At 36.1% G+C, this 27,487-nt stretch overlaps 2 protein-coding genes across 2 annotated transcripts; both read right to left on the bottom strand.

Moving 5' to 3' along the window:
• Positions 1-58: 58 nt before the first annotated feature.
• haspin (histone H3 associated protein kinase) lies at positions 59-13,284 on the bottom strand. The gene is made up of 18 exons (XM_084096057.1): positions 13,143-13,284; positions 12,293-12,471; positions 12,061-12,165; positions 11,564-11,734; positions 11,394-11,481; positions 10,681-11,279; positions 8,833-9,625; positions 6,302-6,476; positions 5,911-6,071; positions 4,841-5,026; positions 4,535-4,620; positions 4,384-4,446; positions 4,126-4,217; positions 3,967-4,046; positions 3,006-3,094; positions 2,762-2,904; positions 381-483; positions 59-279 (listed from the first exon to the last, which is right to left on the bottom strand). The coding sequence occupies exons 2-18, from the start codon at positions 12,457-12,459 to the stop codon at positions 75-77; spliced, it is 3,306 nt and encodes a 1,101-aa protein (XP_083952183.1). The 5' UTR covers positions 12,460-12,471; positions 13,143-13,284; the 3' UTR covers positions 59-74.
• Positions 13,285-17,646: 4,362 nt separating this feature from the next.
• Positions 17,647-27,238, bottom strand: chrna9a (cholinergic receptor, nicotinic, alpha 9a; the record flags this gene model as incomplete). Its single annotated transcript, XM_084094793.1, has 6 exons — positions 17,647-18,512; positions 20,925-21,276; positions 22,407-22,590; positions 22,675-22,829; positions 26,432-26,577; positions 27,193-27,238. 6 exons carry the CDS (start codon positions 27,236-27,238, stop codon positions 17,647-17,649), a joined length of 1,749 nt encoding a protein of 582 aa, XP_083950919.1.
• Positions 27,239-27,487: the final 249 nt, after the last annotated feature.

The following is a 27,487-nucleotide window of genomic DNA, read 5'->3' on the forward strand; positions in this document are numbered from 1 at the left end:
AACATTTTACTTGCCCTGGACTGGTAAATCTAAATATACAGGTCTATATATTGTGTTAATTAAAACAAAAAGTTTCACTGAAAGAATGTGCAGTTCATAAGAGCTTCTGTAGCTGATGGATAATTCAGGATCTCCGACTGGAGAGATTTGAGGGTGCTCTTCAGTGTCCTCTGCTGGTTGGACTTGGCTTTGTTCTTGTAGTTCATACTCAAAAGCTTATCGGCCAGATAGTGCAGCCACAACACATTGGAATGGGGATTATACATGGACCAGCAGTTACTGAGAAACAGAGAATGAAAAAAGAACAATGAGAATCATCAACCCTTCATTTAGGAAGAAAGAATTTTAAATATCTTTCTGTCTGAGGCTGAAGCACACACTTGTTTTCTTTCTTCATTAGGCGGTAGACTTCAAACTGGTAATCTCCCTGTCCCATAAACAACTCTTCATCAGAAGAGATATCGCATGACACCGTCAGTCCATCTGAGAGAGAGAAAAGTGTTTAAGCATTTAGAACATTTTCCAATTCCATACCTGCCAACCTTGAAATAATTTTTTGCGTACCGACGGGGTACGGGGGGGGGGGGGGGGTCGAGTGGGGCAGGTGGACGACGACGACATTATATTGATTGTATTGCATTGCATAACGTCTGCTGGTCAACTCGTCTAAAATTAAGAAACCCCTATAAAGCTGTAAAAAAATAAAATAAAATAAAAACTTGGAACATTGTGTACAATTAAGATAGGCTACTTAATTTATTATTCCAATATCCAAATATGATACTAAATAGGGAAAAGGGCTTCTATTTGTGACGTGCTGTCTCTGCTTTTGAACATTGCGCATTTTAAACAGGACACGCATTAGCTGAATAAATGTTAGGCCTACCCAATACAAACATATTTATAGAAAACTGTTGACAATGATTAGACAGGAGTCCAATAATAGCATAACGAATCACTTATTCTAAAAATAATATCAAATATACCGGTAAGTTAGTTAGACAAATCCGACATATGAGGGCTGTGCTAACAGTAAAACGTCCGTCATTTAACGAATTTTAAAAACAAGGATGGATAATACAAAATGCTTTCTGCCATTTTGACAGAAAAACAAAACAAAAACAAACAAGAACACAATTTAAACTTAGCCCGTCAAATTTAATTTTACAATTATCTCTCTCTCTTTGTGCGCGCGTCCGTGTTTGTGAGAGAGAGCTCGCGCAGCACTGATAACGGTACTTTTTAATCCATAACTAACGCGCTCTAGTTTTCATACAAAATAAATATGGAACATAATTAGGTACTTTAGTTATTATTAACACAATAACGTAACACGTGAAGGCTACGTTTCTTAGCACTGAGAATTAATTAATGAACGCCTGTTTCTCCAGACTCGCGCTTATCCGTAATCCACAAATCACATCACTTTCATAATCACTAAGCCATAGCGATTTCAAGTTTATTAAGATTTATTTTATTAATTTTATTATTTGCATGGCTGAATGATGTCTTCCTCTTTTCTGAGTGACCATGAAGAACGGAGTATTTTAAAATAATCCATGCGATCCGTGTGATCATCGAATCCATAAGATTAGGTTAACTCAGTACAATATTTCAACTTTCCACATCGAGCCGTTTACCTTCAGGAGTCAGATGTACAGTGTGACTAGGCTACTGGACTGTCCTCGCTTATGAAATCAGTCAGACGGCGGGCCGCGGGAGTGAAGGCGGATCGAGCGGGATTCTTTATTGGTGTCGATTTTCAGTCTCTTTTTAATAATAGGCCTTACGCATCTGTCAATCATCTCCGCTTGCTATTTGGGGAATGAATCCAGCGCTATGATTGGTCGAACTCTTCTTCTTTTGCTGTTGCTTGATTTGAGAACTGCGCGTGCAGAGGCGTCACCAGGTTTTTGCGTAGTTTAGAGCAACAAATCGTATCAGCGTACTTTGAAGTCAAAATGCGTATCCACTACGCAAAATGCGTACAGGTTGGCAGGTCTGCAATTCATGTGTATCAGTTTTACTACATGTTCAACTCTTGTACCAAGAGTAAAAGTTGCTAATTTTGACTAAATTAAACTTTCTCTTAAAGGATACAATCATACATTTTCAACCAGCTTTGTTACAATGACCGTAGTACGTTCACGGATAATCCTACAAATGTGTACTCTCTCTCCATGTTAGTCTCCAAGACGTTGTTTATTTGTCTGCAAAAGTCCGGCATGCAGGTAACATGAGGAAAAAGTACATATTGTTCATTTAAATATACTACCAGTACCAACATTGTAACAGTACAAAGCTGGTTATGAAATTGTTGAATTTGTCCTTTACTATTGGCTAGCTAGTTTGGGACCAAATATTGATTTGTAGTTAATTTATGGGAAATGTAAGTTTATTTTGATCATTTTTCTTGGAATGGTTAGGATGGTTTAGCTTTACAAATGCAAATCAACAACATTTATAAAAATAAAATAAAAAAAAGTTAAAGACTCATTTAAGATTCAAACTGTTCATTGAATCTCAAAATAATGTATGATTTTAATTGTTAGATGAGTTGCAGTTGAGAAGATCAAGGAAGGCCTCTGAAGTCACCATTTTAAGAGTAAGGCTAGGGGGGGGGATACATGCTAAATTAATTGAACGTTGGATAATAGTTAATAAACATGGGATTTGCAACTATCACCTTAAAAACTACATTTATGAGACTGAAAAATATTTGTGCCAAAAGGAGTTAGAGAAAGTTCTGCATTGGACTTACCGATCTCCAGGCGTGAGAGTGAGTAGTCAATAATATTGACATGAACCCCTCGAGTCTCTATGGAATGCGCTGTTCCGTTCAGAATGAACTCATTGTGCTTGTGCTTAACATTCTTCACCAGGATGTTCCCCCAGTGAAGATCTCTGAAACATCAGCACACACACCACTAACATCAGCTTACACTGACAGCATATACAGAAATGTGTATGCATCTACATTTAAATTTCAGCTTCAAACTTGTTACCTGTGTTCAAAGCACAGGGCTTGCTCAGCTACAGCCAAAGCTGCGGTGACTTGATGAAGAACACTCTTGGCCTGGGCCATGGAAGTTAGCTACAATGGTACACACACACAAACTCTTAAGTTGTCATAATGATACAATATAGCTTAAAGTATATGGAGAATCACTTCTAATTAACAGGTTTAGATATTACAGGAATTCTTAAAGGGATAGTTCACCCAAAAATTAAAATTGTTATCGTTCACTCATCCTTGTGCCATTCCAAACCGTAAGATTTTTGTTGTTATTCAAAACACAAATTAAGATTTTTTTTTTAAATGAAACCTGAGATTTATGCTAGTCCACCAAAACTTTTTTTGAACACAAAGTTCATAAAGATATTGTAAACTAAATCCAAATTAAACAAACGGTTTAATGCAAGTCCTCTGAAGAGACATGAAGACTTTACACATCAAATATGGTAAAAGGAAGCTCAACTATGCTTTACTGATGTGCGAGAACCAATGAGGTTTGTTTTCATGCCTCACTCAAGCACATTTGAGTTTATGCAAGATCCAATGAGGTTTGTTCTTGTGCCTTAAGCAAATAAGGTTAAGATTCAGTTTACCATATTTGATATGCTCTGCGTATGTGCATTGATCAAAAGTTATTGTGTCTCTTCAAAAGATTTGGTTTAAATTATTCTATTCACTTTTATTATCCTTTTTGAACATTTAGTGGAATGGACTTTCAGTGGTTTCATTAAAAATATCTTCATTTGTTATACGAGTAACAATGTAAATTTTTTGGTGAAATAACTCAAATCAATTCATGTTAAACCATACAATGACAAAAGCATCAGCGAGGTCAGTCATTAAAGTGAAGGGGCCTGAATTCACCCCAAAGGTGTTCAGTGGACTTCAGGCTTTATAGTATACCTGGAATAGACAAACCTGTATAAATATGGAAACCTGTGCATGAGTACCTTTCCATTAATGTTCTCTAGATCACTCCCTCCAAACTCAAACTCCAGGATTAAAAACAGCTGCTCGTCATCAAAGAAATCTGTGCCAAGAGAAGCAATACATGAATGGTCATTAAATAAACTATTTAAAGACATAAATTCTTTACACATTTAGCTTACCAGGTCTATCATTCTCTGATCCCTTCTGACGGTCAAACTTGTCCCAGGCTTTGAGCAGAGCTTCAGGATAACGTCCACGGACACAATGTAAACTAAAAAGTAAACAAATCGTTCACCCAAAAAGGCAAAATTATAGAAAAACTATTTCTTTAAACAAAACAAAAAATCTTTTTTATGTGTGCATTAGAAATATAACATGCAAACTTCCAATCACCTCATTTTACACTTTAAAAAAAAAATAAAAAATTAGAAGCATACTTGTTGAGCCCAATGAAACCATCTGTCTTGTTAATCTCCTTTAGGTTAAGGCTGCTCAGCTCTCTGTAGGAACATTGAAGATGTGTTGAATATTTACACACCATTCACTCAAATGTATAACATATTTGTTGAGATATGCCAGAGATCCTACTTGGAAATGATGATTTCATGGAGGATTTCACAAAATGTTTTCTGGTGTTCACCGTTGACCTGCTGACTGCCTTCTACTGGGATGATCTATATAAATTACATTTAAACAGTCATTTTTGTATGTTTAAGAAATAATTCTGCGTACAAATCAGTGACTAAACATCTATTTACATATATAGATATACATATAAGTTCAAAATGTATTTTAAATATTATGTTTGCATTAAGTCACCCTGTGATGTGCAAGACAGTGAGTAAATAGTATGCTTCTACAATGAAATTGTATATGGATAAATTGAGCACATACTTTGAGAGCGACGGTCTCATTGGAATCGTTTATAGTTGAGAAGACCTCTCCAAATGTCCCTTCGCCAATTTTGTTACAGTGCTTCATGCGAGCTGGAGGGATACAGTCACTAAAGGAAATTGGGCCGCTCTGCTGACATTCCTGATACACTTTTTCTGCATCGCTGATATCCTCATCATATGAAGTCTGGAACACAAAGGCAGAGTAAAAAAAAATGGGAGGAAAGAGACATTATAGAGATTAGCTGTAATAGAGAAATAACTGGAATAAAGAGACATAAATTATCTGAGAAAGTAACAAAAAACATTAACAATTATATTATATTATATTGTAGACCGTACATTATTCTATTATACTTGTAACACTTCTGCTGAACGCAAAAGAAGATATTTTGAAGAATGTCAGTAACCAGACAGTTGATGGACCCCATTGACTTCCATAGGAAAAAAAATACTATGGAGGTCAATGGGGCCCATCAACTGTTTGGTTACTGACATTCTTCAAAATATCTTATTTTGCGTTCAACAGAAGAAAGAAATTCATACAGGTTTGAAACAACTTGAGGGTGAGTAAATGACAATTTTCATTTTGAAGTGAACTAATCCTTTAACATACACAAGCACGCAATTACATTAACAAAATCCATTCTGTGTGTGTAAATGTATATACATTGTAGACAGAAAAATTAAACAAATAATAAAAAAAAATGGTTCAAAAGAGGTTGAGTATGGAAGTTTTTTCTGCCACAGAATAAAAAAATTTTTTAAAAGGTGACTGACTTTTTGTCTCACAAATCTGACTTTTTCTTAGAATTGCAAGATTATATCTTGTAATTCTTTTTTTATTCCATGGTGGAAACAAGCTTCCACAGTGGAAAACTATGCATTATGAACCAAACACAATTCTCTTTTGAGACAAATACAAAACTAAAAGAAATCGAATTATTTCAGCATTTCTGATATGAATAAACCACGCAAACTGTATATTTATTAGGGATACAGTTTCTTGAATTAAAGAAGACTTTTATTTACATAGCCTAACTGTTCATTAGAGTTAAGGAGTGTCTTTACCATGGGGGAGTTCATGGTGGACCGGAGCATGCGTAAAGGTGTGACTCTGGATGGTGTGAAGAGAGGGGAAGCAAACAGATCTAGACTGGTGGAGTCAGCTGGAAAACCAGAGCCTGGGGACTTCAGATGAGACTGTACCAAGCGCCGTGGGGTCGGAAATGCTGCAGTACACACATTTATACATAACATTTTAGGAAAGGTGACAAGAACTTAAGGCCATTTTACATGCTTTCAAGTTTTTTTAAGGGAGAGGTAACAGAACAAATTTGCCACTAAAAGTCAACCATCATGTACCATTCTCAATTATGCAAATTTTGGGCACTTTGGAATATGAATCAAAGACCTTTTGTTTGTGTCTACTGGCTTTATCTGGTCTGCTGTAAACACATACCAGTTTTCTTCTTATGTAGGGACAGTGCTGCCTTTAGTCGTCCCCAGGAGTGTGTCGTGAGTGTGTCAGGAGTGAAGTTGGCCAGGATGGAGGAGAGATTCATTTGCGACATTCTGATAGGCGTCACAGCCAGACCAATCCCACTGGTGCCCTGCAGCCAGCCACATGTTGTTTCCTGCATGAACGCACAGAAAAAAAAGACAAGGAGCTAGGGGTGGGAGATATTGACCAAAATGAATATCTCGATATTTTTTTCCAATATCTCGATATCGATATTCAGAAGATATTTTTGCCATCCTTCAAAGAAACTTGTGCAAACTGGCAAAGAAGGTCCAGTTGGTATTTTGACTTGCTGCATTTGACCTATTATTGTAGGCTATAGAAAAAACAAAACAATAAAGGAGCTAACTAAACAGAATCTGAGGTAGCCCCTACTTTTTCCACTTACAAAAAAATAAATAAAAAAACGGAACTAGGCACCTCTTGCAACAGTGATTATTAAATTAAGCAACAATATTGTTGATGATAAATTCAAAGTAAAAAAAATTATTTTCAAAACGCTATAAATCCATCCATTTTTCCCCAAAACGCTATAAATCCATTATTTTTCCCAAAAATTGATGGTTTGTCTTTTTAAAAGTCTTTTGTCTTTTATTTTTCGTGTTTGCATTTATGAGGAAAAAACACGTGACAGTTCTCCATTATGGACGCGAGCGCTCTGAAAGTGGCACTAAAAGACTTTCAAACTTTCACAGAGACCTCAAAACAGAAAGCACAAAGCCTTTCTTTAAAACGAATTTCGTTTTGTATTAATTGTATCTTAATTTTAATAATTTTTTCATTAACCAATTTCCTGGATTTCATACATAAAAAGTATATATAGGCTAGCACAACAAAGGTGCTTGAACTGGAGATTATATCATCATGAACCGAACCGTAGCCTACTCGCCTCACAGGCCTAAAAAATGTTAAATATATTTACAGAAAGCTGATTCTACACAAAACCATCCAAAACAAAATAAAACTATAATAAATGTGCATTTCTCCGGTGCGTTCACTAGCCTATCGTCGACTTCATCTTTGCAGCCGACACAGAAATTAATAAACAATTCAAATATCTTATTGCAATATTTTACATATTCATAATCATTACTTTTGCTGGTTCTTTAAGGCAGCTTTTTAGGTTTATGGCGTTTTGGAAAAGAGCTCTTCACGTACAAACACCGTTTCACCAAGGCACAGCGGCCCTTCAGCACATAAGAACAAAAAGAGAAAAAGCACGGACTTACTAATTACGAAACTTTGATGTAATTGAACAGGTGACACTGTCACAAATTCCTCTGCAGCTCAAACCTTCTCAGTACGAGTTATGAAGGAAGAGAACAGCATTACAGTTTTCAGCGCGTCCTCCTCTGATTGCTAATTCTTAAATCATTTTACAAAACGGTTTTGCGCATGTGCTTCTGCGCGCACTATTTCGAATTTACTTATGAATGTGCGTTTTTGACGACACGGGACCATGGACTGGGCCACTCGGAGGTTGCTTCCGGGAATAGTACTGCCCTACAGTATTAAAAATCGCTACATATAATTGTTTAGAAGGTTATAGTGTGCGTTATTTGTTTTCTCTTTAACTTCTTTCAGCTCTTTTCATGTTTGGGGGGTCGGATTGTACAAATTATGAAATATTCGATATCCCAATTTTGTATATCGTCCAGACAACAATTTGGATATTATCGTCTAAACGATATACCGCCCACCTCTACAAGGAGCTGAAACTTTTGGTTACAATTAATTGTTTCTGCAAAACAATGGCAGTTTCCTTCCCCCTGAAAAATAACACCCTGCAGAATTGAAAGTCAAAATACCTTTAGATTTCATTTACTAAATACAAACTGAAGATTTCCAAAGGAGGCCGTAAACACACACCCCGTGGTGTAGGGGTGACTTTATATTCTACATACTAATAAAAACACTGAATCTCAAAGAGGTAGAGCATTTTTCTGGGTAGTCAGATGTTGGTCTGGGATAAATAAATTTTGATTATTGTATTATAATAATAATAATGCCCATATAAATATTCATAAAATAAGATAGAGACATATAAGATTAATTAAGTTGACAAAAAAATGCATAAAAATACGGTTACAAAATGAATATGGGTCTGTAGGCTTAAAATGTTAATTTAGTGTGATTAATATATTTATGAAATGACTAAATCATTATGAATGAATAAAAAATGAATACCAAAAATACATTCCTCTTGATCATGCATACATTTTGTAATAAATATTTTAAATGAGCAATTCCAAATTGAATTACAGATGGGACGCAAGAACATATTGGGTAAATGAAAAAATAACTCAATTGTAAAGTGGATTGCTGTGAACTACATTCCAGTGAAAGACAATGATACGTAAATAAACTGTTTAAATTACTTCTCAAAAAATGTGAGAAAATTAATATTGTAAAAGTAAATATTATAGCAAAATAATAAGCGCATGAATGTATTCTTGACCATGATAACTGACCGCTGCATAAGTGTCTGCTCCAGTAGATAACATGCTGCCCCCAGAACTGTAGTCTCCTGACACAGCCTTTGTTCGTCCTTCCTTTTTCCTCCGTTTTTCATTGAACTCTCCTGTACCCCTCTTTGACCAGCGGCTGACGTTCAGTCCACTCACACAAACTTTACGACCGGTCCCAGTACCAGCACCTGTGCGTTCTTTAGGCACAGCAGGCGGTCGTGTTTTGCTACGAGATGCAGAGGCAGGTGGAGAGACTGGAGGTGGTTGGAATGATGCGGACAAGCGTCGAACAACCGCTTCAGCATTACTGGGAGTCCTGTGATTTATTGGACTGTTTGGGATATCATTCCCTGTCCCCTTAAAAGGTGGAGAGGTGGCAATTTCCCTGCGAATGATGGGGAGTATGTATGGCGAGTCAGTGCAGGGAGCTTTTTTTGCCCTCTGGTGGACAAAAGGATCCGCAACCGAGTCAAGACGGGGAATGCAGACAGTGAGGGAAGATAACAGACATTCAGCTTTAAGACGGTCAATAAGGGACAGATTTGAGCAAATTGCTTCAGCTGAAGAAGAAGTGTTAAGAGACTTAGAGGAGGAGATATAGAGGGACAGTTTGGATAGTGAAGAGCAGCTGGATGATGCAGTTACATAGTTTTGGCTGTTTTGTCTAGTTGCCACGGAGGACTCCAAACAGTTTGAGGCAATCTTCTCTTCCTGTTTCCTGCTGCAGCTTTGCGCCGACAGCTGGTCTGAGACATCTATTCTTTTGAGCGCTAAGGCTACATCCATTGTGCGACATCTATATCAACATAAACAGACAGAAATGAATTGGAACTTTTTATTCGAATAAAAACGGGCCAATTTTTACATACACTAGCAGTCGAAGGTTTGAACACACCAACTCATTCTTTATTATTAGGTTATTATTACTACTACTAGGGACAGCTTAAAGGAGAACTCCGGTCAATTTTAACATTGAACATTTTTTTGTAAATTTGGAGTGCTGTCAATACAGAGAACAACGACAAAAATCGGTGTTGCCTACACCGTGTTATCCTCTTTTTAAAATTTGCACCCTGTTGACTTCAATGGGGCAAGTTTTAAACCTGCTTTTAGCCTCTTAACATCCTTGATGTGTCATTACAAGTGCACAGCCAATGTGAGTGATTCCTTCAGAGTGAATGCGGTGAATCTGACTGCAGTAGATGTGAAAGATATGAATAAAAATGATGTTATTTCAGCCAGCGCACATACCTGTATTTACATCCTGTTTTCGGTTGAAGTCCATAGTAATCGTTTGACGAGTTCACGCGCGTGATCATAGGTAACTAAACCTATGCGCGTGAACTCGTCAAACGATTACTATGGACTTCAACCGAAAACAGGATGTAAATACAGGTATGTGCGCTGGCTGAAATAACATCATTTTTATTCATAGAGATGTAATACTGCAGTCAGATTCACCCGTGTTCACTCTGAAGGAATCACTCACATGACCTGTGCACTTGTAATGACACATCAAGGATGTTAAGAGGCTAAAAGCAGGTTTAAAACTTGCCCCATTGAAGTCAACAGGGTGCAAATTTTAAAAAGAGGATAACACGGTGTAGGCAACACCGATTTTTGTCATTGTTCTCTGTATTGACAGCACTCCAAATTTACAAAAAAAAGAGCTCAATGTTAAAATTGACCGGAGTTCTCCTTTAATGTTACGTAACCAATTGCTGAGAAACAAACTCAAATTGTTTCAAAACTTTTGACTAGTAATGAAAACATTTGATCTCTCTAAAAACATTCATAAAACACCAATAGGTTTTTCTTTTCTCCCTCTGTAAATTAGCAGCCATTACTCACCTCTCCTTTAGGTCCTCTGATAAGGATTCTAGGTGTGACGGTGTTAACACGCATCCAAAACCTCTGCTTGCCTGTGCAGACATGACCTCTGCTTCAGATCCTTCTTTTCTCTGATCCCTCTTTCCATACCCAGCTCTCTCTTCCACAACTGCATCCTCTTCACCCTCCGCTCTCTCTCCAGAAGAGATGTCTGGGTTTGGGAGCTGCTGACTTGTCTTCTCTCGTGGGGTGTGGTCACACTCTTTAACATTCTTCAAGCTAGGAGCGCTGTTGTCGTTTTGAGTAGGTTGGTGAAGTTCATCAAAGCTGAGGGAGGAGATCTCACTGATGGAGGGCTCTGGTAAGTTTTGGAGCTTTCTGCAGACCAGTGATGGGGTGCTGGACAGCAGGGGACGTTTACTTGGAAGCTGCTGGTCATCGCTATCATTGAAAGAGACCTCAACCAGAGCCGCACGGTTCTGTGTGCGTTTGCGGTTCTTGTTAGCAGCATGGTTATTTGAGTCATGGTGTTCCATGTAGAACGGCTTCTTGCGCTTCTTTTGGGAGAGCAAAGGGAGGAAATCATCTGAGGAATTTAGCGTGCGGTGAAGAACAACAGACTAGGTGAGAAGAGAAGAAGGGGAGAAGTAAGAACACTGATTTTGACAATGACAATCCATCAACATTTTCTCATGTTACACACACAAAAAACAACAATAAATACTGTTACTTACAATTTGCTTAGTTTGGATGGGTGGTGCTGGTCTTTTGCGACGTGTGACAAACCTGCCCAAATGGGGAGGGTCTAACACTTTCTTGGAACTACAGAGATAAAAAACAATTCACTCATACGGACTCAAGCAACAGTTACAAAATTTTTTACTAAATGTATAATAAAACTTACCCAGCACATTCACCAGCAGACGTTTTTGCATGGACTTTCTTCATCGTAAAGGACTCATCATCATTTTCACTGCTGTTGCTGAGTATTAATTGTTTATATATCTTAGCCTTGTTTTTTGTTCGAGTCTTTCTCACAGCTGTAGTCCTTACTGGTTTTGCATTTGTCTTCTTTCTGCAGAAACACAGCCATACAGAACAGTGAAGGAAAAGATTACTGTTCAGTCCATTTTTAATGGGTTTTAGAATCTTCAAAATAAGTCAAATAAGATTAGGGGTAAAATTCAAGGAACATTAACTAGGTTTCAAAAAAGGTACAAATAAATAAATAATGGAATTTTGCAGTTCTTTAATGTTAGCCTGATTCATTAAACATCATTGGAAGTTGACAAAACTCTGCAGTCAAATAACATTCTCTGTGAGGACATTTAATTCGTTCCGCGCAACGCGAGTAAAATATGTGTTCTGGTGTGGCAGTTTGTCACAGTCCTGACTCCTGACCTGAATGGTGAGGTTGGTGCATAGTTTTCCTCATCACTCATGTTCTCCTTTATGGCAGTCATGCCTTTGCTCTTAGCAGGGCGAGAGGCCGTTTCTCTTCTTTTCCTTAGAACAGAGAAAGGAATGATAAACTGGCATGGATAATAACAGCCTGACTATTAAAAAAAGTCAAACCACAGTTTTGTACTATAAAATGGCAATGAAACTGAATAAGTGGGTGAGCATGTTTTACCGTTTCTTGGGCTGTGTGGCCTCTGGTATGGACTGATCTGATGAAGGAGTGCTTGAAAAAGAGAAAGCTGCTTTCTTCAGGTCAGGGGAAAACCAAGGCTCCACCTTTCGCATTCGTTTACTGTATGTCTTGATAAACACCGGCCCATTTTTTCCTCTTGCATTCATCTTGGATCTTTACTACAGTGTAGAATTCAAATATTAGTATTATAAGAATGTAGAAGTAACATAACTCTTTTTTGAACCTGTAACTCAACGGTAGAGCAAATGATAGCAACGGCAAGGTCATGGTTTTAAATGAAACCCCTTTGCTATGCTAATGAACGTATTCTTGTGAAGACTACAAAGTGTTTCATTTGTAACACTTCATTAATAATGTTTAAGTTTACCAGTCCACAACCTCTAAAAAAAAATCTGTATTTGCATCTTGTATTTTATTGTAATTTTGATGTTACTAGACAATAATCTTTACAGATGGAGATGATTTAACATCTCTTAATGTCAATAAAAATTTAAGTAGCATTATTTGACTGACTACAAGAGATGTTTTAGATTTATTTGTATTGTACATTTCCTAGAAAAATGCATATCAATCTGCTTATTATTCCAAAAATCTCCTAACATAGTTTGTATACTAATATTTAAAAATATAAAACACTAACAACCAAAACAAGTAACGTTAGACAATAAACATGAAAACGGTCACTGTTCTCGATTCTCGAAAACACTAAAACTGTAAAAGTAACACAAAACCGACTGAATAACGTTACACGGACAAACCAGTATAACTTACAGGAAACCAATGCGCATATTTTAAAAATGAAAAGCGTAATTTTGACAACTGAATTTACCTTGATGTGTTATCGACATGCAGATACCTTCTCGAGACTACTTAACTTTATAATTAAAAAATAAAAAGTCTTCGATTACAGAAACAATGAACAGTACCAATCACCATGATAATAAACCGCTCGCATTCAAACTGAGAAGAGTCGCTGATTGGGTTCTTCTTCTTCTTCGTGTTTAATGGCCGCTCACCCCTTTGGAACATGACCGCCACCTAGTGTACAATGGCAGGTGTTGGTTTGCATTTAAAATGATAGCAAGCATGAAAGGGAAAAAACAACAAATTCATAAGTTATATGAAAGGTGGTATATACAGTAGATATTGTTGATGAACTTTCAGAGACTTGAGTCAGGGGAAAAGAGAGGGAGTAGGTAGAGGGGGATGAATAGATAAGCAAGGAGGGAAGTTTGTGTGTGTCTTATGCTCTTTCTTTGAGATCTACTCTCCAGATTAGTGAGTTTTATTGCAGGATGTTAGATTTAATGTTCGGTCTTCGCAGGAAACACAGTCTCCAAAACTCCAAAGTCTGGTCTGTTTACATCCTTTGCATACTTTGTTTAAGGTTGTGGCCTGAGTGCTTTATCTTCATAAGGACTACCTAAAATGTGCATAAAACTACAGTTAGACTTGATGATTGTAGCGACCAACAGCACATTCTCAATAAAGAATCCTGCTGAAGATACAACACTCCTGGTCTTCACTTCTGAGTTTCCTACAATATATTACCTGCTTTATGGTGTCTTCTGAGAGCTTTGAAGGCGCTTCGAGTCCTAAGTGAGTCCTCGCTTTCAGATATGGTCAGATCGTTGTCTTCAGTGTGAATCATTTCATAATGATTCCTAATATTGGCTACAACAGATTCATTATTTCTGCTGATGTTGAAGCTATGCACTGTAGGAATGTAACCCTAGTAAACAAAACATCAATGCCTACTTACCATGACCAGTATATATATATAAAAAAAACTTTGATTAGACCAGACAAACCCATGGACTAAATCATTCACAGGAAGATTAAATAAAACCATGTTTACACCTACTTTGGTATATATTGTATTTGTATGTCATACCTTTCCTTTTAAAGTACATACAGAACACAAGCATGCACATGCAGCAGTCTGTAATTTGCACCAGTTACGCTTGAATCCATACATTATTCCTGTGATGGCTGATGGCTATTGTAACAAATTAGCTCAAAGGGGAAATATTAATAATAAATTATAACTTGTTATGATTAATTATGCATATTTGGATCAGTTCATCGGATTAACTTGATGTAGCTAAATTAATATTACAATCAATTCATCACTTTTGATTAATCATTGATTCTAAGAAAAGGGTATTTTTCATGGCCACAGAAAAATTATTCTTTCTTAGCATGTACAGCGCTTAGAGCGTGTCACAAGATCAGAAATCGTTAAATTGACTTTGTTGCAAGCAAAGAATCAGAACTATGTATTGTACACAAGTTTTATTAACTAAATCACAAACACAACTAATCTAAACATACATACACACACTCATACATACATGGGTAAAATGGTAAGTGACAGAATGAAACCAGAAATGGAACAGGGAATGAAACTATGGAAAATATTAATTTAGCTATGAAAAGAAACATCAGCTTCCTTGAAGCTATGAAGCTACTTGCCATGCAGGACATGCGACCCGAAGATACGGAGAAGGGCCAAGGGTTGGCTTGACCAATAAGAAATGTGGAATTTCCAAGCGGGAAAATTTCTCTGTAGGGAGGTTTTATGACTCTGTCTCAAGTGTGTGTCCCTTTATACTCAGATTAATTTAAAAAAACATACACTGCATTCTATGAGGAGGTGATTCACACTAAAGTGTGAGTCGTTAAATGAGTATTAATTAGATAGGAGACATGATATAGGTGGGGTTACATTAACTAGTATTTCTCTCATAAAGCATGCATGAAATAAATGCAAATGCAAGATACACTTTACAAGACATAATAATATCCAACACACAATGTCCTGGGATGCATGTTCATTTATAGATCAGTTCGTCTATAAATTAATGCAGGAAAGTCTGTTTTAAGGGCTATGTGTCTTTCTATTGGCCTCTGTTTTACCACATGACCACAGCAATAAAACCATCTTATCTGATGGTCGCCCTGGTGACTGAGGCCTTTTCTGCTCTCATGTCTCTTTTCGGGGGGATGTTTCATTACTAAGAGTGGGCTTTAACACTTATTTGTTAAATGTAACAAATAATTATGTGTCTGATTTGTCTCAGTCGTTACACTATGATCCCAATATGTTGGGATAACCCAATAACTCCCCACAAGAGAGACTGCACATTAATCTTAGCTGCCTGGAGCAACCTGAAGAGCTTTTTAGCGCAATTTGTGTTTTTTTAACCTTATTTCCCGGCTCACACTTTTCTTATCCTAATTGTACAAGTTTCAAGTTACAAAAAAAACAAAAAAAACATTGCAAGGACAAATTTACTTGAAAAATTGTGGTAATCAAATCAATTTATAAAACTAACAATTTAGTTAATCTTAATGTAATCAAATAAAAATTCGAATTCCTTTTATTATTATTTTTGGCAAGTATTATTAGTTGATTATTATTAGTAGTAGTATTATTAATATTACAAGTATATTTTGGTATTATTATTATTTTTTAAATTCAAACATGTATGAAAACTTGTGTGATATTCATTTAAAATAATGTTTAAATAGATTTTATTATTATTATTTTACTGTGTAATTTCTTTCATAATCTCTTCAAGTTAGACCGGACTTTTATTTTGGCGTGTTGTAATGAAGACATTTGAGTTTTGTGTGTGTTTTAATAAACTGTATTATTATTATTATTATTATTATTATTATTATTATTATTATTATTATTATGCCTACTTAAAGTATAATCTACTGCGCAATAGTAATATTTTTCTGTTATAATTTCTCCAAGTTATACAGAACTTTTAATTTGACGGGTTGTCGTAAACACCTTTTCTGTGTGTATTTGATATGACGAATGTATGACGCTAGTTTTATCCAGAGCCGTTACGTATCTGGTTTTATCCAGGGGGTCAATGTTTCAGAAAACACTGAAGCTTTCCCGGGCGCCGCCATTGATTAGCAGACCATCACCTGCTGTTAGCATTCCATTGACTCCCATTCATTTTGGCGTCACTTTGACAGCGAATAACTTTACATCTGAGGCGTTTAAAGACTCCATTTGTCCATTATTTATTTCTAAAGAAACACGAAAATGTTTAAAAGGCTCCATTACCTTGTATCTTACGTTATGGCCCCGTAGAAGCAGTTTTTGTAAAAATAGGCTAACGATTGCGTCATAACCACGCGAGTTCTAATTGACTTCACTTTTCTCCGTTGAATCCAATCAATGGGTCGCTGTGTCCATTTCTTTTACTGTCTATGGTTTTATCAAGTGAAATGCTCGTGATGTGACTTTCATAGCAGCTCTGCAATGAAGTTCACAGACTAGTTCGTCTCCTCATACAGTGAGACGCTGAAAACACCACGAGTGGCACACGTGCTTCAGTGTGTAGTAGACCAAACTGGCGCTCATTGACAGATTTCAATAGTAGCCTTTTTGAGCTTTAATATTCACAGACACTAGTCCATATATAGATTTGATTCATTGTACTGCATCCCTTACTTTTGATTTATTCATTCAAAAACGGCCAAATTCCATGACGTTCTGCTTTATACAGTAAAGTTCCATTTGTGACTAGATTCCTTCACAACAGGACGGGGTGAATTAATGAATGAAAGCGTGAAAGTTTGTAAAATTATGTTTTTACAAACAAGCAAGTAAAATTATATCTGCATATATTAACATTTTCCTTTTTTGAACAGTAGTCAAAGATTCTAGAATTCTATGATTAATAAAGTTTTTATTTGTGTAGCACCATTTGTAAAGAATATTTTAAGCAGAGAACAAAGCGAGGAACAAGTATAGCAAATCAAAGAAATAAGTTAACACTAGTAAATTTAGAAGTTGCAGAATGTAGATGTTAGCACTGGTCAAGGATGCAAGTTTTGCACTGTGTGTGTGTTCGTTCAGCATTCAAGACTGGTCTATTTATGCATTTTTAATGTGCGATAGTGTGGATGTCTGTTCATACGCATGTGCAAGGTTAATTATGCATTATTAATGTGTGTCCATGCCAGACAAAGATTGTGTTACCCTATATACACATGTGGGAACACGTCTACACCTGAAATATTAATGCCATTTATTTTACTGTTACGACCAGATAATCTTCTTGAGTGGAAAAAAATAAAGTAAACAGTGAAGAAAGCGAGACATTCAAACAACTAACACTCATGCTGTAAATGCAATACACATATTAAATTGAATGTAGAACATGAGCCCATTTACCGACAAATACAGGATTATAGGAATTACTGTTTGAAAAAAAAGAATAATCAGTAACTAAACGGTCTTTTGAAACATAGAGTTACCCATTATATAATCAATTGATTGCATCTTTAATGTGTAAATGGCTCTAGGTTGCCTTGGCCATGACAAGGATGCTCATGAGGAATACCATGATGAAAAACACCCACATGAAGAACCTGTCCATCACCTTGGCAACCTTCTTCCACTCTGCCCCTTTTGCCTGGTGTGCCCTCTGCTCTCTGAAACAGTTAGCTATGTAGTCAATGTTTTGCACCACTTTCTGATGTTGGCCACAGATGCATACACATCCTGTGCCAGTGGGGGTCTTACTGTATCTATCTGCTCCAAAGGTTTTGCTGTAGCCATTATCATGGAGATAGCCAACTCCATTGAGATAGCCATTGCCATGATCGTAGGTGTATCCACTAAGTTTTTCTGGAATTGAGAGTTCGCTATCTTTTAGTTTTTCCTGACTTGTCAGTGGGAGCTTATCGCTTCCATCTCGACCAATATAGTGTGTGTATTTTGGATGATGGGCACTCTGTCGGATAGGGGAATTTGAAGATGAGCGGGTCCTCCTTTGATGCTGGTGCCTATGTTGCCGATAGTCACTGTTGTTGTGATGGTACCCATTCCCATGCCGGTGGTCTCTGTGATTGTACCCATTAAACTGACCATGGTTTCTGTCATCATGCTGACAGTCTCCATAAAACCCTTTGTCAAAATACCCATCTCTCTCCAGGCTAGCCAGCGGGTCTTCAGAGAACAATGGGCCTCTGTCGCTTTCAGGTGTGGTGCAGTTTTCCCCTACCTCATACACAAAGAATATCTTTGACATGTAGTCTATTATCAGGACTTTGGCCCAGTGAGGCACAGGTTTTGCTTCCGCTCCACAGAAGTGTATATTCATGATGAAGATAGTCAATGATGTAGAGGCCGTTATCATGGTCATTGTTGCGATGTAGTATTTTCCTATAAGAAAGACACAAACAAGGGATAAATAACAAAAACACTAGATTAACACAAGAAATGTTTGGGATTGACAACTGTATGTACTATCAGGTGTGACTTAATTGTCCTGTTCATACAACAACTTACAGGAGTGGATTGTATATTGTCTGCATAACCACTTTTAAATGCTGATGACAGGGGTTCTCAACTCTGGCCCTACAAGTCCACCTTCCTGCAGAGTTTTTCCTCCAACCCTAATCAAACACGTAAACAAGCGAATCAAGGTCTTCAGGAATACTAGAAAGTTATAGGCAGGTGAGTTTGATCAAGGTTGGAGCTAAACTCTGCTGGAGAGTTAATCTCAAAGGCAGAGTTAAGAACCTCTAGTTTATGACAATAGATAAACAATAGATCAGAAGTAGGGCTGGAAGATGAATTATTAATGTATTAAATATGATTTTGGGAGCATTATATAATAAATTTCATGAGCATCCCAAATTTTTAAGACACTTTTATTAGGCCAGTTAGGTTTAAATAAACTTAATTTTTCTCACAAGATAGGGAGCATTAAGATAAGGGGAGGGGTTCTTGATATGCGTACTAAAATGGCTACAGTTGGTGCTTCTCATTTCTTATATGTGCATCCTCGTTTCCTTTCCTCGTGTCTCAGCTCCAGCCCCTGTAGGATGCGAGGGAAGGCTGCAAGGAAAGAAAATGAGGACGAAGGAATCGAAGGAAAGCTTATTTGTATATTGGAATATTCTTGAGCGTCACTTCAAAGCGTCATCAGCTGTGCTCAAAGGATCTGCCCTTATGTTGTTAAAGTTTAGTTATTTAAGAAATTATTTAATAATAAAGATAAAGCAAATGCCCTGTTGATGTGTGATATATGATTTATTTAAACTGCAAAGGTAAAGCATACATTAAAATTATTGTGACAGATGAGAAGGGGGAGGCAAATGCATGCGTCAGGTTTCTTGACAAGAAAGACTTCCGCATAGGATACACCTGTGCATCCTCGCTCATAGCTGCTCTGGAAGCTTCCTCACTCCTCGCTCCTCGCATCCTTGCGGTGCAATTAGAGAACTGAGATGTCTTTCAAGATGGCTGAATTCGATCGGTTTCCGGGTCACGGGCTGGAGGACGGAGGAGCGAGGAAACGAGGAAGCATCAATTTGAGGATTGAGAAGCACCCAGTGAGCCTGGGGAGGGTATTGTACTATATTTTGCACTTATGAAAAATAGTCATGGTTTTATAGCAAAAATGTACTAACCATGTTTTTTGGCGAATTGTTCACCACTTGTATAACCAGAAATACCATGGTTAAACTATGGTTAGTGTAGCAAAACCATGGTTAATTTGTGGTTACCATGGTTTCTACACTCTAAAAAATGCTGAGTTATTTTTTCACCCAAATGCTGGGTTCAGCCTGCTGGATCATTTTATTGGTATTATTTTAATATTTTTAGTAGTTTTTCTGTAGCTCAGCTGCTGGGTCATTTTTACTGTCAATAACCCCCTCACATAGCCTACCTACCCAGCGCTGGGTCAATGGGTCAAAGGGGAAACTTCCTGAATGAAATTTAGGTTGTATTACATTGTATTCCTACTAAAATTATTACTGTACAAAGAGGAAAATGTCTGTAGTCTCACATTTAAAAAATTTTGTTTACATGTACATCACAGCTAACGTCTGCTGGGAATGCTAGCCGAACAACGCGCCAACGCCACCATGGAAGTTTCACCTCCCGCCAATCATAAAAAAATAACCCAGCCTGTGTTCTGTCCAATATTTACCCAACCCAGCATTTTTCAGGGTGTATAATAACCTTTTTTTTTTTTTTTGTGGGGAGGATGGGGGGTTGTAGTAAAACCATGGTTAATTTCCGTAAGGGATTGTTTGTCCTTGCATGAATATATTGGTATATTTCAATAAAAATAAACTGAAATATATACTTTGTCTTTATTTAGTGATACATGTCACTGCAATTTACTTTTTTTTAAATTCCTGATGTATTTGGCAACAATGGTTGTTTAGTGTATGATTTTTCTGACAGAAAAAATTCTCACTATGTCACACAGCCATAACCAGAAATAATTAATTTCCCATTTGAACTTGTGTGACAATGTAGATGTAATGTATTCAAATTCATAAAAAGCAGTCAGAAATAATTAACTGATAGTTAACTGTTAACGCCACTAGGGGGTCAATTGAGCCACAAGGAAGGTCTGTAAGCACAGTGACAGTGACAATAAGCATTTGGTTGTCACACTCATTTATAACCAAATTGTATCAACAGAACCACATTTAACACTCTAACCAGAGTGACAACCATATTCTGTAGCCAGAGAGAATTGGAAAGAAAGAAAAAGAGAGCTTGTTCAAATATTTCCAATAGCGTGTTAACTATTAAGCTCCACTGTAAACTCACCAATTAGTGGAACACTTTCTGAAGGTGGCATACTCTCTGCTACCATCAGCTGAAATACAGTCAGAGCCAGCAGCACCGTAACCCCCAGTGAGACCTTCTCCCCAGAATCAGCAGGCAGGTAGAAGCCCAGCGGAGCCAGGAATGAGATGAGGAAACACGGCAGAAGCAAGTTGAAGATGTAGAAGGATGATCGCCGCTTGAGGAGGACTGTGTAAGTAATGTCAGGGTAAGGGTCTGAGCAGCAGCCATACATAATGACGTTCTTAACAGCTGGCATGCCATGACACTCCCATTCCACGTTTTCCACAAAGTCTGAAAGGTCACCACTCTCCATGCCCATAGTGATGTCCACCTGGGGTTAAGTGATAGGATTTTCAGTAAGGGACAGTTCACAATTCTGTCTATATCCTCCTCAACAACTATACCTTCACCCGGAATAACAGGGTTTCATTTGCATCATATATATATATATATATATATATTAGGGCTGTGAAACGATTAATCGTGATTAATCGCATCCAAAATAAAAGTTTGTGTTCACATAATATATGTGTGTGTACTGTGCATAATTATTTTGTATATATAAATACACACACATGCATGTATATATTAAGATTTTTTTTATTTATACATAAAATATTTATATTTACATATAATACAAATTATATATACAGTATATTTAAGCAAATATTTCTTAAATATATACATGCATGTGTGTGTATTTATATATACAAAATAATTATGCACAGTACACACTCATATATTATGTGAACACAAACTTTAATCACGATTAATCATTTCACAGCCCTAATATATATATATATATATATATCATGCACTGTAACCTCATTTCTGCTGCTATTAAAAACATAATTTTTAAAGTAGCCAAATATAACAAATAAATAAATAAAAATACCTAAAATTACTTTAGAACTTACTTTACTTATTATATATATATAGTAATTTTAGGTATTTTTTTAAATTTTTTTGTTATATATATATATAATGAGGTTACAGTGCATGAAGACGACACAGAGGTCAAGCCACCATGTATTTTCTATAACTTTTAATATTATTTAATAACATCCTTTCTATGTGTTCATAATCATATATATTCTGGTGTCACTTCATAATTTGGGATGCTGAGGATGTACTGACTCAGATTTAGCATTTATAGCAGCTATATATTCACATAGAGCTTTTTCATTTACCATTACATTTATCTAATCCTTTTGTTAAGTAACATTTACTGTGTAAATGAGCAAAAACCCAAATGTGTTAAAAATATCCTTGCTCTAGTTAGTGAGTTAGTGGATTACATATCTATTGTTACACAACAGTGTGTACATCTTACTTAAGTTCAGATACAAAAAGCTTTTATCCAAAGTAACTTAATAATAGAATAGCTCAATACAAGAATATATGCACGTCTACTATAGTATTTGCTATGCGTGTACAGTACACCTATCAAGTACATATTACCTGGTTGCCATTGTAGGTCCAGGAGCCAAAGGTAAGGTTGCACTCTTGACTATCAAAAGGGAAATAAGAGACGTCCACTTTACAGGAACTCTTAGTAATGGCAGGGGAGTCCCAAGTGATCTCACCATTATACCTCAACACCACATTAGTGCCTGGGGGTCCAGAGGAGTCCTCCTCATCTGCACTGAGTAAAAAAGAGATATAGAGGTTAATAATTCAGTGTAACCGACAATCAAAACTGGTAATAAATGTACTGAAGGTGTTTTACTTGTTATACAGAACGATGTCTGGTCTCCAAACAAGATCGCTGGGTATTCGAATGACCTCAAGTCCATCATACTCATCTTTATCCCAGCTCAGGTAAGCATCATGCCAGATCTGACGCACCCACAGGTAGGTGGTCAACACCTGGTTCCTTTCATCCTAGCACAAAGAGTATAGGCACACATTACTAACGCGCTCTTTAAAATAACAAAAAATATATTGCACCATTGACTTTAGACCAGGTTTCATTTGGTCAATGGCGCAGTCTATTTCAGTTGCCTCAAAATAGCAACGCGCCAACAATGTGCCAGAACACACCTCGTTTTCAGACCAGTGGCACAGATGGGCGCAAATGCATTTGCTATTTAAACAACGTGGCACATGACGTGAAAATGATAACTGCGTCGGACTGAAATAGCAAAAAACACTTGCATCGCGCCTGGCGCTGCATTGCCTTGGGTGTATGATAGGGCCCTTTATGTTATTGGTGTGATGGCATTTTTTATTTCACCTGTGTATACATGAGTTGATCAATGTTTTGCAAGTGAAGAACCACTCAAATTTTGGTCTGTTTGTCATACAAACTGAACACTTGTATTATGCCAGTTGAGTTGTATTGATTAGTTTTGTGCTAACTTTTTGTCTTTTGGGAGCATTACTTTCATCTGAAATATTCTTCAAATATTTTCTTTTGTGTTCCGTAGGAGAAAGAAAGTCATATGAGGTCCTTTGTCAATAAAAATGATTAAAATATGTAAGATGTCTAACAACAGTTTGCACAAATATAAAGGGACAGTTTCCAGATATTGCATTCTTTTTCAGACATCTGTGCTTACTGTAAACATGTTCAGTGATGTGATAAGGTAAGAAATATATATACATATATATATATATATAGCAAAATCCTATATAAGAGTTAATAACTCTGCTCAGAGAACTCTGCTCAGAGAACATTTGGTCCCTCTCTACAGAGAGTTAAAATAACTCTGAAACAGTGTTGAAGTTAATGAGATATACTTTAAGTGATGAATTAAGTGATAATTGGGCATTATTGATGAACACCTGCTGTCAACAAGCAGAATCACTGAATGAAAGAGAAACAATAAGAACAGAGAAAAAGAGAAACACAAGAACTACAACTGACTTCCAGCCACAGCCTTAGATGAAATCAACTGAAGACAAAAGAAGACATTCAATCTCTCAAGTTCTCAGCAGAGGAGGATTAAACAACTCCACAAACAGCATTTTGAAGCTCACTTATTACTAACCAGATTGACATAATTGGTGTCATACGTCTACAGAAAGTCTTATTGAGAATTAACAGAGGTTTAGATGTTGACGATTTATTGAAAATGTTTGATCACCATTATGGTGATCAGTGTGTCCTTTAGTTGGGCAGTTTGACACTTGGCTTTTTTTTTGCGAGTTTGTGGTTTTTGTAACAGTTTTTACCAAAACATGTAATTTGTTACAAAGAAAGCCAGAAACAAAGATGATCAGGTGATACAGTTTTCAACAACAAAAAGTAGAATAAGGCAATAAGTGGTTATTTGATGTTAATAGATTATATTCACTAACAATTCTCTCTTGCCACAGATCGGACTTTCTGATTATTATTATTTTATTTATTTTTTTTGTTCAGGTAAAAGTATGGGTTACATTATATGTTAGTCCCACGTATTCAGTCACACAGGGTCTTGATCTGCAAGATATAACCCTGTTGTTCTACATGGAACACTTTCTCACAACAATGAAGAATGAAAGGGAAGAAAGTCTGAACCCTTAGGTTGCACTTAATGACTTCTACATATCACATCTCATTGGTTAAAAGTACTCCTCAGGTTCAGTAAATTAATATTTGATTGAGTTTGATCAGGGCGGAAATTCAGTGCCTCTTAAATGAGAAATTCATTGTCTCTTTCTGGAACACAAATAAACAATGACCACCAGTGCCTTTATATAGCCTAACCATCATCTGAGAGAGCACACAAACACTGAACTTAAAATCATACAATTACAATTGGATTTCATCAGTTACAGTGACAGTTCCCCTAAAATTTACCCTCATGTTGTTTGCAAAACATTCCTTTCTTCTGTGGAACACAGAAAAAAAAAAGTCACTGTGTCCAACGTGTATGACCTCCAATATTCTTAAATAAGTATCTTCTGTTTTGTTCCACAGAAGGATGAAAGAAATACATACAGGTTTGGAATGGCATGTGAGTGAGTATGGTATGACAGATTTTTCATTTTTGGGTGAACATTTAACCAACAGGTTTTTTAAATAAACCGTTTTTAAAGACTACAATGATTAAAATAAAAAAATCATATAGATTTTATAAGTTATTGTAAAATTATGTTTAAATAAGTGAATAAAAGCCAAGACTTTTGAAAATACAAAATAATAGTATTACCCTGGTAAAGTATTGCATCAACTGCAAAGAATCTAAACCACATTGAAAATCTTACAATCTTTAAAGTAAAATGAATGAGTAATATTTGCGCTTTTTGCACTAAATTTCGGTCACTAACCAAATAAACAAACTTGTGACACTGATCATGTGAACTACTTTGAACTAAGGACAAGATGATCTTTGAAATTCTGAAATCATGCTGGATAACATGAGTTCATGTCAACCTGAGTGCTGCTGCCATTACAGCAATAGACTGTGGACAAACCATAGGGCTACAGTAAGACATTCTAAAGTTTATGTTAATTTGTTAATTCAACGTTTTACTCCTTATAATTACTACGCTTATAATAGGTTTTTTTTTTATAAATTTTTTTTTATAAATTAGCATGTCCTAATGTTTCTTATTTTAAAGCAGACAGTACTTTTGCACCAGCAATAAGTAAATAAATAAATAAATAATCTAATAAAAAAATAAAAAAAATAAAAAAAATAATAAAAAAATAAAATAAAATAAAATAAAATAAAATAAAATAAAATAAAATAAAATAAAATAAAATAAAATAAAATAAAATAAAATAAAATAAAATAAAATAAAATAAAATAAAATAAATAATACAAATCTTACTTTCCAGGTTACTTAAACACACATATACTGATGACTATTTAAAACACTTTTAAAGTGAGGAGAAAACATGATCCGCAGTGGCACTCTAGCTGTTATACATTAGTCACCCAGCTCACACTATACATAGGCTACACATATAATGTTTACAGTGTCACGAGATACAGAGAGTTAATGAGAAGAGGATCCACACAATAAACATTTGATAACTTCTGACACCGGGTTATCCACTATAACTGCAACTGTAGTGAAGACCACAGCTGGTAGTCCATTGAGGGCAAGTTTGCCTGGTTGGTTACTATTGGCAATTCTATACATAATTGTTTGGGCAAAAGCATATATAAGTAGTTATCTGTAGTTATTTAAGCCATAGGCATGAATGAGTGTATGCATTTGAGCTATGCATGTATTTCCAGAGGTTAAAAGTTTAGGGCCATTGTGTGATCTGTGCGGCTTCAGAATTAAGTCGCAAAAGTATGCCCCGAAATCACACAAGCCATGCCACATCAAGGCCAGTTGGACAGTGTGTGGGTGTTATACAGTACCTTGATCTCAGAATCAGTGGTTATTTCAGACACACTGTCTCTGCAGTATAGGTCTGATGTGTGTGGCTATAAACTCATTCTGCTCGATTATTCAGTAAAACGTTTAATTCTGACTATAAAATAGGTCCCAGATTAAATGTCAATATTCCGTAGACTTGTGCGTGTGTGTTTAGTGCTCACCATATCTTTGATCTGAGAGAGTGTGATCTGTAGAGTAACGTTAAGAGCTTTGTCTGTGTCCTCCACAGGCCGTAAAGCATTAGAATAGTTCTCCATTAGGTCATTCAGCAATTTTTGAGCAAAACGACCCTGAGCAGAGAAAACAACTAGAGAGGAGAACATATTGTATTTAGTTGTTTTTATACAATAAAGTCATGTTGAAATTGAACAAATCGGCCCAAAATGATCACAGGTAATTATGGTAATTTTGTGGAAACTATGATTGTTGGTGATTTTTTTTAAGGCACCAATTAAGATTACAGAAAAATAGTAAAACATTTTGTTTTAGACATGCATTATATAACATCTCAGTACTTTAATATATTGGCATACTGGTAATCATTCAGTAACATGTTTAACAAAGTATTATATAAATAAATATATATATAATAGTAATATATATGTAGCTGGAATTACATATAAAAATATTTCTTAATCAGTATTTTCATATTGTTTTGCGAGAAAATTGTATTATTATCCTATTATTTTTATTTTCAGCATAAACTCAAGATTTTTTTTTATAGATATTTAAAACAAGAAAAGCCAATTTTTAATGAGGTATGAAAATTAGGCTTAATTCAAAATAAATTCTCTAAAAATCTATTGTTGTCTGACAATTTTGCTTATAAAATAAATTGTTTACTGAAAAACAAAACAAAAATGCTGATTAAGAAAATGATTTTTTTTGAACAGCATCAGCATTAAAAGGAGCATGGACTTACCATGTAGCAACATGCTAATGTGAATCACAAGAAATATGATCTTCATTTTTCATAAGAATGGCAAAAATAAAATACAATTTGCCAGTTATTATTTGCTGTTGCTCCTCATTTGTTCTTCATTTTTAAATGTTATTTTCTGCAGAGGAGGAAAGAGAAATTGCGAGAAGTCCCATAGCGATCTGAACGTTGAGAAGTGATGGTGTGCCATGTACAACACTGAAGGCCTGAATGTCATTCTTACTGCTTCTCTGGAACAAGAGCCGAGGTATCACATAGCATGCACACTAACACACAC

The sequence above is a fragment of the Abramis brama genome, assembly GCF_963993115.1.
Source record: "Abramis brama genome assembly, chromosome: 2".
In the NCBI taxonomy this organism is placed as follows: Eukaryota; Metazoa; Chordata; class Actinopteri; order Cypriniformes; family Leuciscidae; genus Abramis; species Abramis brama.